Consider the following 11,147-nt stretch of genomic DNA (forward strand, 5'->3'; position numbering starts at 1 on the left):
TTTTAAGAAATGTCTAGGCTTATTTCCTTTCGGCAGGCATGTAATGATTCCTTGTTTTTGCGTAACAGATAGTTCACCAATCTCAGTACTGTAGTTCAAGGAGTCGACAACAAAAAATTTCAAATCTTTCCAAAAAAATTTAAAGAACTCTGTGGAGAAACCATCAGATCCTGGTGTTTTATTATTTTTCATATTTTTCAATATCAAACCAGCTTCTTCAATTGTTATTTCTCCTTCAAGATTTTTTTTCTCATCATCAGTTAGTTTTTTAAATTTTATATCTTTTAATCCTTCTTTAAGTTTACTGAATTTATCTCCCTTTGACTTGTCTTTATTCTTGTATAAATTTTCATAAAAAGATTTTACTTCTTTTAAAATATCTTTTTGTTTTGAAATTACATCTCCATTTTCTTTTTCTACTTTTGGTATTATCTTATTTGTAAAATTTTTTGATTCTAGCCCACAAAAATAGCTAGTAGGTTTTTCACCCTCTTCTACCCATTGTATTCTTGATCGAATTATCTTCCCTTTAATTTTTTCTTTTCTTATATTTTCTAATTCACATTTTTTATTTTCCAAAATCTGTATTGAACCTTCATCTACCTTTTCTTCCAAAATAAAAATTTCATTTCTAAGATCTTTCTCTTGTTTTTCTTTTACCTTTTTCTTATAACTTGAATAAGATATAGTTTTACCTCTAATTTCCATCAACATTGTCTCAAGAAATAAGTGACTGTTAATATTAAAATGGAGATCTTCATTATTTATGTCTTCAATTCTATCTATATCATAATCTGGTGTTACATATTGTTTTTTAACTTCAACTATTTTTTCTTTAACAATCTTTATATATTCTGAATCATACAATAATGAATTATTAAATTTCCACAATCCTCTACCTCGCTCAAAAGGATTAAATTCTAGATTTAATACAACCATAGAATGATCAGAGCGATAGCTGGGCTCAATATTACAGTTTTTTAAACAGCATAGTAAATCTTCAGATAAAAGAAAAAAATCAAGCCTGGCTTGTTTAAAGGGGGTTCTTTTTCTCCATGTGAAACGCTTCAAATCTGGGTAAAATTCACGGAAAGGGTCAATGAGACACCTTTCCTGAATGATTTCTAAAACTTTCTCCCGAGCATTCTGGTTATTAACATGTAAATAGTTAAAATAGTCAATATCAGGGTTGAGAACCAGATTAAAATCACCACAAATCATATAGCTATCATTACCAAAATCATCTATAATTGACATAATTCTATCATAAAAAATTGGAGTATCTATATTTGGTCCATAAATAGTTACAAATGTAAAATGTAAAGTATCAACAACTAAGTCTAATACTAAATAATTACCACCAACATCTTTTTTTTCTTTTAGGACCTTAAACTCAAAGTTGTTATTAAACATAACTGCTACACCTCTTGAATTTGAGCTATAAGATGAAAAATAACTATCATATCCCCACATAGCTCTTATATTATTTTCATTTTCACATAAGAAATGAGTATCTTGTAAACAGTAAATATTATAATTCTTTTTTCTTAAATAGTTAAAGACATCTCTTCTTTTAACACTATCTCCTAAACCTTGGCAATTAACAGTTAATACCTTCAGGGCACACATGATATGATGTCAGTAAATACACTAGCACATAGCATGACCTTAAAAAAATCTAATAGTAATATCTGAGTATTCTCCATATGTGTAACAATACTAAAGAAAAACATTTCACCAACCTAAAGATGCATAAAAATGATAAACAGGATAACTCACCATAAACTAAATCAAAACAAAATGTAATGGAATGATATTGCAGAAATGCAATAATTAATAAAAAGAATGAAGGACTGGAAAGAAAAGAAAAGAGATAAAAACAAAAATTAAGCATCAAAATGGCATACATTTTTGATTGAATTAATGTAAAAAAATTTTTTTAGTTTTTTGCAGTATAATTGTTCTTTCAATTTTATATATCCTGTATAGGATTTATCAGTTATGACATAGTCAACTATTTTACAAAGTGGAGACAACTTTTATAGTATTAAGATTTGTCCCACGAAAATTAGAATAGCACTTTTAACATGTTTAAAAAATAAACCAAAGTTCTTCAAGACATAATGTACATGTAACAATGAAAGTCAAGTAGTAAGTTAACTACTTATTTCCTCTGTCCGAATCTTAACGAGTTCAAGGTGAATTCCGAGTAATGTCTGATCGGTAAAGTCAGAGAAACCCAAATAAAGTAAATAAACAAGATGGCTGAAAATAAATTGTAATACATATATCTTTCGCCAATGAGGAATTTCAATCGCCACAATTATTATTTTTTCGCAAATTGCGAAAATGGCGACCGCCAGCGGAAACCCTGCATGTACCGTCCTTGTATTGAAAATCTTTTGAAATCTTTAGCAGTAAATCCGACAGAAATTCAAGATGGATTTCTCAGGTTGAATTTGTTAAAAAATTATTAGCAAATTTACGAGCTTTATATTTAGAAGCAAGAATACTGCTGTTGAAATAAAAACCTCAAGTCTTTTTAACTTTAAACCCTTAAGGTTCTTAAGCAAATGTTTTTGATATGAGAACTTTGAATTTTAGTATTTAAGAAAAATAATTAAATAAACAATACATTTGTGTTTCTTAGATATCCCTGTATTTGATCAATCATCATTACTGTTTTTCTGACTCATTTCCTGAATATGTTTATATTTTTAGGGAAATTAAAGCTTTACAAGAAATAGAGGATAATCCATATGTAAGTAGATATTATAGAAAAATTCAAACAAACCATTTAGAGTTTAAAACTTTTAAAATTAGCTCACTTAGACCTTTGGTCCATGTTAGCTATTGGCATCTGGCATCATCTTTGTTGATATTTTTCAAATAATCTGTGTAGGGAAAATGTGTATGTTACTATAAATATGTTGATTTAAAACTAAATTATCATTGCCTCTGAAATTTATATATATTTGTTTCACAAGTACAGGTACACACTATCTACTTTGACAACTTTCAAAGGGAGATAATATGTAGGTAGCTCTGATTGTTACCTCTTTATGAGGGGTTTAAAGATGAGAAAGTAAACATGTTGAGCTATGTTCTGCATAAAAAAAGTTTGACATATTATGTCTTGAATAACACAAACACTTTTTTCCAGGTGGTAAAGTTACGTGAAGTTTTTCCTCATGGCAGTAGTTTGGTTTTAGTCTTTGAATATATGCTGTCAGATTTATCAGAAGTTGTAAGGAACTCAGAAAGACCAATCACAGAAGCACAGGTCAAATCATACATGTTGATGCTTTTAAAAGGAGTAGCTTTCTGCCATGAAAACAATATAATGCACAGAGTAAGTATTTCATATTTTATAAAAAAAAAAAAAAAAAAGTCCATTTAGGTTCTTCCTATTATCTTGTTGTTTCCACTGCCTTTCCAGTTAAGTAAAATTTAAGAAGAAATATTGTTAAATTAAGATTAAAAGAATCTTATTGATCTTATTATTGTATCCAAAATATAAGCACACACTTTAAAAAAATATTATTTAGTTGTTAAATTAGGATCTTTGTTACTATTTTACTTTCAAGTACTCAGTAATATAGAATTTAAATTTGGTGGTGCTGATCCCATTATAGGTAAGGTAAATAAAGTTTTGTTTAATATAGAAATTACTTGATTGACATTTTCATTGTCAGTAACAGCATTATACATCAAACTGACATATTGACCAAGCTGGTCAGATTCATATTACTGTAGTTGTTTTAACACAAAGATAACAATTTTTCAGGCTGAAAGAGCCCTATTGTTATCAATAAATCTTCCTAGACATTAATCTTTATCTGTTAATATAAGTTTATTTATAAGTCAGATTCCCATATACCAAAATATCTCTAAGGTACAAATTATGGAGGGTAGAGATGTTTTAAAGCTAGTCACTAAAAGATAAAAGTGAGAGTATGCATATGGTAAATCTCATTAATATAATTTCAGGACTTGAAACCAGCAAATCTATTGATAAGTTCAACAGGTCATCTAAAGATTGCAGACTTTGGTCTTGCCAGGGTGTTTCAGAATGAAGGAAATAGACAGTATAGCCACCAAGTAGCTACAAGGTTAATATTAAACACATGTAGTTTGGAGATTTTCCTTATTGATCTTCATTTAAATCTGTCGTTTGAAATGTCAAAGAATGATCCCAGATAATTAATGAACAGTTATTTTTAAACGGTAAATGCCAAAAAAAACAACCAAAGAACCTCCAAATATCCTGCAACCTGCACACATTTATTTGTCCAAGGGCAATAACTCCATGTTTTTTTTAACCTTTTTCATAAACATCCTATATGAAATATAGAAATGAGAGTACTTACAATACTATTTACCATCAAATTTTATTTCCTAGGACATAACTTCTGTCAAAACAGTTCTGTCAAATCTTGCAAGACCTGTTTGATTTAAACCTTTGATAAAAATGTCATATAAATCTGACCAAAATGTGATTGTGAGAGTGCTTAAAATGCAATTTTTCATAGTTAACATTTCAAAAATTTCAGGACAAAATATGAAAAATACCAAAATTCAGAAATTAGAAAATTCCATAATTTACTGCTTGGTTAGTCAAAGGCTTAATTTGATACATTATCACTCATGTGTTCATTAAAAGCAAATTGATGTTGTAACTATACTTATGTGTCTATTGGAGTTAAGATAACACCTGAGTTAAACATCAAACTTCCTTTGTAGATGGTACAGAGCCCCAGAGTTGCTATATGGAGCTAGAAAGTATGATGAAGGGGTAGATTTGTGGTTAGTAATATGTACTAATAAACTTGATTTTAATATAATTATTTATAAGGATAAGATTATATATACACATTTAAAACAGCATTTATACAAAGGGGACATAACCCTTAATATTAAATAAAGTATGTACATTAAGTTAATACCATAATTTTTCACTTTATAGGGCAGTTGGTTGTATATTTGGTGAGCTACTCAACACCTCTCCATTGTTTCCTGTAAGTATACTATTGTTGAGAAGGTACAGTTATATTTTGTTTTACATGTATTACAACGTAAAGTCATTGAATTTGAGAAAAAGTTGTTGTTTGTTGTAACATATAATTTTAGCCATCAAGACTGAGACTGATATGATTTATACATGGAAATCAGCTGTATTTGGTAGGTTTGTGCAACACATGTTAGTCTGTTAGATGTTACTTGAAATTGATTAAGGGATTTAGGTCATTTATGCAATTTGGTTTTTTTTTCTCTATAATTTCATATGAAACATCAGCTTTGTTTATGTCAGAATGTTGTATGTTTCTGTGGCAGTAATCAGACCTTTGAATAATAAAAAAAAATAACCTGCTTGTTCCTAATTATTCATGAGTAAGTGTTTGTATTTTTGTATTTTTTTTTTAAAGTAGCTGTATACAAAAGTTCCGTACAGTGTCATAAAAAACTGTGAATAAAAAAATCCTCTTTTGTAAGCTAGAGGTTTAAAGTTGAAGTGATCTTTAGCATGTGAATCCTTATTTATTTCAAGCATAAAGTCTTAAAAGGGAGTTTCCATTTCTCTCTCAATGATATTGATATTTCTGTTTCAGGGAGAGAATGATATTGAACAGTTATGTTGTGTACTTAGAGTGTTAGGGACACCCAATGAAAAGATATGGCCTGTAAGTATTATTACAAATATATATGTATTATTTGTTACTTTTATATATGTGTTTAAGGATATTTTGTTTGATATTAATGAGGCAATAAACTTTAAAATACTTGAAATTACCAAAGAAAATCATTAGGGTTAATAATAAAAAAAATAATCAAAGATACCAGGCTTATAACACATGTTTTGTGCTGACACGGAGGATTTTTTTTTGTTTTTGTTTTTTAGAAAAGGCCAATGTTAATGGTTACAATTTCCTTTTGCATTGAATAATAGGTCAACTCAATTAATACTTTTTCCTCCTATTACTTTACATCCTGTTTAGTGTGGTGCAAGAAATATCTCTTCATGCAGAATAGATATCAGGCTATAGCCATAAGAGAAAAGATTATATCTTACAGTATATTTTGAAAATGTTTAGATATTACAATAAACGTGCCAAAAATATCACATATTACCAAATTGGACTAGCATAACAATGTTATGTGTAGATAATAAATAATATCATTGTATAGCAATATAATATTTCACGTAACCAAAAGTTAACGTGCAATAAATTCTAATATTGCACTAGTGCAATAAATCTTCAATATTCATGGCGTCATCAACGACAAAATCTTATTTTAAACCATTTTTTACTTTCAAATATTATATTGCTATACAATAAAAGGGTTATTGCATGAATATTGGGGAATATTGTCCCTCGTAGAACATATATTGCACTCGCAAGCTCGTGCAATATAAAATTCTACTCGGGACAATATTCCCCAATATTCATGCAATAACCCTATATTACTAAAAAGAATATAGTGTAAAGATGCAGTTTATGATTAACAGCATACTATTCTGAGTAGTGAGGAAAAGAGGAATGACAGACAATGATTGGTGTTATTAAGGACACTGTTTTTGTTCAGATTGCATGGTTCTCTTGTCCATAAAAAGTTAAGAAGAAAAAGGACATTATCAAAAGTTTTGTATGTCCAAACAATAATTAAAATTGGAAAAGAGAACACAATGAAATGTCATTTGTTGTATAGATTAATTTTGTTAATTTCAGGGAATATCAGAGTTGCCAGATTACAACAAAATAACATTCCCAGAAAACAAACCTATACCATTTGAGGAAATAGTACCTGATGCTTCACCTGAGGCTCTAGATCTGCTGAAAAAGGTCTTAGTTTATCCATCCAAACAACGCATATCTGCAAAAGACGCTTTATTACATCCATACTTTTTCACAGAACCCCTGCCAGCTCATCATTCAGAATTACCAATACCTCAAAGAAGTAAACGTGGGTTACCACGTCGACAACAGACTCATGAATATAACTTTGAAACTCCTTTGGAGAAATCATTAATAGACCCTGAAATGTTAGCACCACATGTAGTTAAGATGAAATAGATATATGTAATTAACATATTTCATACATTTTTTTTTTATGTAAAAACAATGTCATTGATAGCATGAACTATATATGTTACAGTTTCTAAAAAAGGATATTAAGAAAAAAATAATTATGATAGACCATTATAATTAAGGATGTACTCAGGTAAGGCTAGGTGAAAATTAATAAATTAAGAAGTTGAAATTGATACATTTAGCTGGTAGAGCATCCATTAAAGATAAAAAAATAAGCTTAAAATATTAATAGGTCATGGACCTCCTTTTCCAGATATTTTAGATTTAAAATATGGCGGGAAAAGGCTGACTCTGATTTTTACAATATATTTGCATTGGTATTATTTGGGTCTCAAAACATAAGAAAGAAAATCAAGAATCTTCTAAAATTTTGGCATATGACCTTTCATGAGCTATCAAGTCTTATATGAAAAAATAAATGGGTGTTATGGGGCAAAATATTTTACATTGTATTGTATGGAAAAACACCAAGGAGTCCGAATATTTGACACAAATTCCAAAACCTCAACTAAGTACATCCTTAAGTGTGGTTATTATTGAAAATCATACATTTCTTAGATGAATCTTTGGTGAAAACTGTTGAATTGTGTATATGGTATGAGTACAATAACAAAAATACTGGACTCCAAGGAAAATCAAAATGGAAAATTCGTAATTGAAAGTCAAAATCAAAAGCTGAAACACATCAAACAAATGGATAAAATTTGTCATATTTCTCACTAATTACAGACATTTTCTTATGTAGAAAATGTTTGATTAAACCTGGTTTTATAGCTAGCTAAACCTTTCACTATTTAATACTATAACAAATGACTATGCTTAACATTTGTTGAATGCTGGCCACATATGGTTTGCAAACAATTCAGTTTTCAAGACTTATACTTTCCTTCCATAAATTATGGAATGCTGTTCAGCCATTGATACTTACACAGTTCAGTTTCTGGACAAAAATTAGCTATTAACCATTACTTTACCAAACTTTGTTTGATATGACATTTGGCGTGAAGAAAATCCCTATTTGATTGAATTGGAGGTCATTAATCAAAAGAGCAAATCATCAGAAGCAAGTTATAGACTGAAATTAAGGCCAAATTTGGGTTTGATGATCTTTTTATTTTTTTTCAAATAATGCAAGTTGAAAAAAGAAAGAAGTAAATGCCTATTGATTATTGGGTCAGTAGATCAAAGATTAAGATCAAGGTTTCTGATGATATATTTAGAACTATTAAATCAGTTTAAAGAGGACATTGTCTCTATTTGGTAAATAGTTATCAAAGGTACCAGCATTATAATTTAGTACGTCAGACCCGCCTTTCGTCTACTTAAGACTCATCAGTGATGCTCATATCAAAATATTTATAAAGCCAAACCAGTACAAAGTTGAAGAGCATTATGGATCCAAAATTCCAAAAAGTTGTGCCAAATATTGCTAAGGTAATCTATTCCTTGGATAAGAAAATCCTTAGTTTTTCAAAAAAATTCAAAGTTTTGTAAACAGGAAATTTATAAAAATGACCACATTATTGATATTCATGTCAACACCTAAGTGTTGACTATTGGGCTGGTGATACCCTCGGGGATGAAACGTCCACCAGCAGTGGCATCAACCCAGTGGTATAAATAGTTAACAAAGGTACTAGGATTTTGATTTAGTACGCCAGACACGCGTTTCGTCTACTTAAGACTCATCAGTGACGCTCACATCAAAATATTTATAAAGCCAAATTAGTAAACACCCATAAATTTATTTCAAGGTCGTTGGGTATTAGTAAACATGGATACATATTATAATATATTTCAACCTTTACTAAACCTAGCTTGATACATTTATATATTGGTCATCCCTCTTTAATATATACATTTGTATAGATGATGTACCTCATTATATGATTTTTATGTCAATTTTTAGTTTTTGATTATTTGGTTAATTTCTTTGCTACTATAACCAGCTATGCTACCATTTGAAGTATAAAACTTTATACAAATAGTTTGTACATGAATAACCTTTATTCATTCATGCATAGAATGATTATAGAACTGAAATATCCTTAATCAGGAAAGCATTTGCCAAAGTTTGGAAACTAAATATATAAAACATCAAAAGAATAAATGGGCTTTATAGAGCATATCAATTTATCTAAGCTATATGCTGGTCAGCTTTCCTTGAAGCAGTCACAATGTTATTAGATTGTGTATTGTAACATGCTTTTTAAATAGAAATTAAGAATATGCATGCATCTAAATTATGCTAGTACTAAAGTTTTTCCCGGAATGTGACCAACCAAATTTGACTTATCATCGAATTTTTACTTACATGAGCAACCCGAGCGGTGTCACAAGTGGAGCAGGATCTGCTTACCCTTCCGTATCACTTAAGCTCACTCCTCGTTTTTTGCTGGGTTCGTGTTGCTCAGTCTAGTTTTCTATGTTGTGTTTATCATACTGTTGCTTGTCTATTGTTTTTTTGTCAGTTTTTGCCATGGTATTGTCATTTTATTTTCAACTTAGAGTTTAAAAAGATGGGCGAAAGATAACAGAGGGACAGTCAAACTCATAGATCGAAAATAAAATGAAAATGCCATGTAAATGTCCCTTTTTGGTATCTTTTGCATCTCTTTCTAAAAACGGGATAAACTTCATATTCTTTGTAAAATTGACACTAACTTGGCAACGTGACAAGAAAGTAGCACAATTGGTTCTCATTGGCATGCTGATTTTTTGATCGGGTTGTTGTCTCTTTGACACATTCCCCATTTCCATTCTCAATTTTATGATTATCTGGTAAAAGAACCGTCCTTAAAACGTTGCAAATATATAGTAAATCAAGAAATCAAACATCTTGATAATGTAAATTTCAGAGAATATTTTGTTCGAATTGGAGTGATTTTGTACAAAGTACAATTTTCTTTCCTTCCATAAAACAGGATACTTAATTGTATCTGCGTTGACCCCAGTGTAAGTAGTTTCACAATTTATTTAGCCCAGATTTGATTACTGATAAAATAATGTTAATAAAAAAGAAAAGTTTCGTGTAGCACATGGAAGAACCACCAAGTAAGGAAACTAGTGTAGCTCAGGTATTCAGTACAGTGGAAGGAAGATTAAGTCTTCATCTTATGTTGAAATTCCAAAGGAACATAGAACAGACCAATTATTATTTCAGATGTGCTACTTGGTTGGCTCCGTGGGGGTATAGGTTGAGTTTCCAAGTGAATTGTCAATACCTATTTCTGTTATCAAGCCGTTTATTTAATGTGATTTAAACACATAAACGATGTCGTTTTGGGGCTATATTTGCAGGGACAACATCATTTTTGTCATATATGCAGGACGTGTTTATATATAGAAACATTTGGGTCTTTGATGAAGATCAATGTAGCATGTGTATACAAAAACCAATTCGTCTTTGTATTCTTATTTGTTTCAACGACCTCGTTGCCCTAACCCAATTCTGTGAGATTATTAACATCCTCAATGAACGAATGAACTATTTAATGATGGATTATCTCCTATGGGAACGCACTGTGCGCCTTTCCTTGTCAACCCCTTCTTTTTTTCTTATGAATCGGAGTTCCTTCAGACACTTGTCAAAAACAAGATGACCAAAGAAGCCAGCTCATTTAATTTCACATTCAGATATATTGATGATGTTCCTTCTTTTGACAATCCAATCTGTTCTGATTGGGTTCCATTAATACATCCCCCAGAACTAAAAATTAACGAAACTCAGACACGGGCTCATCCACCTCATGTTTATGCCTATACATAGAATTTGACATACACTGTAATTTTCAGTACCAATATATACGACAAACGAGACGATTTTAATTTTGAAATTATCATTTTCTTCCACCTCAATAGCAATATACAAACTTCACCTGCATGTAGGATACACATTTCCCAACTTATTCGTTATTTAAGAGCATGCAGCAACTACTGAGACTTTGTAAAACGTCACCAATGTCTGAGCACAAAGTTGACGAACAAAATTAACCGGAAGGTACCTAGACCTTGTTGATTAATAATTGGTATCAACTTCACAAATAATACACGATG

General features: G+C 30.2%; 1 protein-coding gene across 5 annotated transcripts in view; it reads left to right on the top strand.

Moving 5' to 3' along the window:
• Positions 1–9,814, top strand: part of LOC134686054 (cyclin-dependent kinase 20-like) — a 24,038-nt gene extending 14,224 nt beyond the window's left edge. For 4 of the 5 annotated variants that reach the window (XM_063545761.1, XM_063545766.1, XM_063545750.1 and 1 more), the window contains exons 4-10: positions 2,722–2,761; positions 3,164–3,352; positions 3,991–4,112; positions 4,744–4,806; positions 4,967–5,018; positions 5,610–5,681; positions 6,729–9,814. In XM_063545761.1, coding sequence (XP_063401831.1) covers positions 2,722–2,761; positions 3,164–3,352; positions 3,991–4,112; positions 4,744–4,806; positions 4,967–5,018; positions 5,610–5,681; positions 6,729–7,073 — 883 coding nt within the window. In that variant the 3' untranslated portion in view covers positions 7,074–9,814. The remainder of the gene's footprint in view (positions 1–2,721; positions 2,762–3,163; positions 3,353–3,990; positions 4,113–4,743; positions 4,807–4,966; positions 5,019–5,609; positions 5,682–6,728) is intronic. The other variant, XM_063545756.1, reaches the window with a different exon arrangement.
• The last annotated feature ends 1,333 nt before the right edge of the window (positions 9,815–11,147 follow it).

This window comes from Mytilus trossulus, chromosome 1 (assembly GCF_036588685.1).
Source record: "Mytilus trossulus isolate FHL-02 chromosome 1, PNRI_Mtr1.1.1.hap1, whole genome shotgun sequence".
Lineage (NCBI taxonomy): Eukaryota > Metazoa > Mollusca > Bivalvia > Mytilida > Mytilidae > Mytilus > Mytilus trossulus.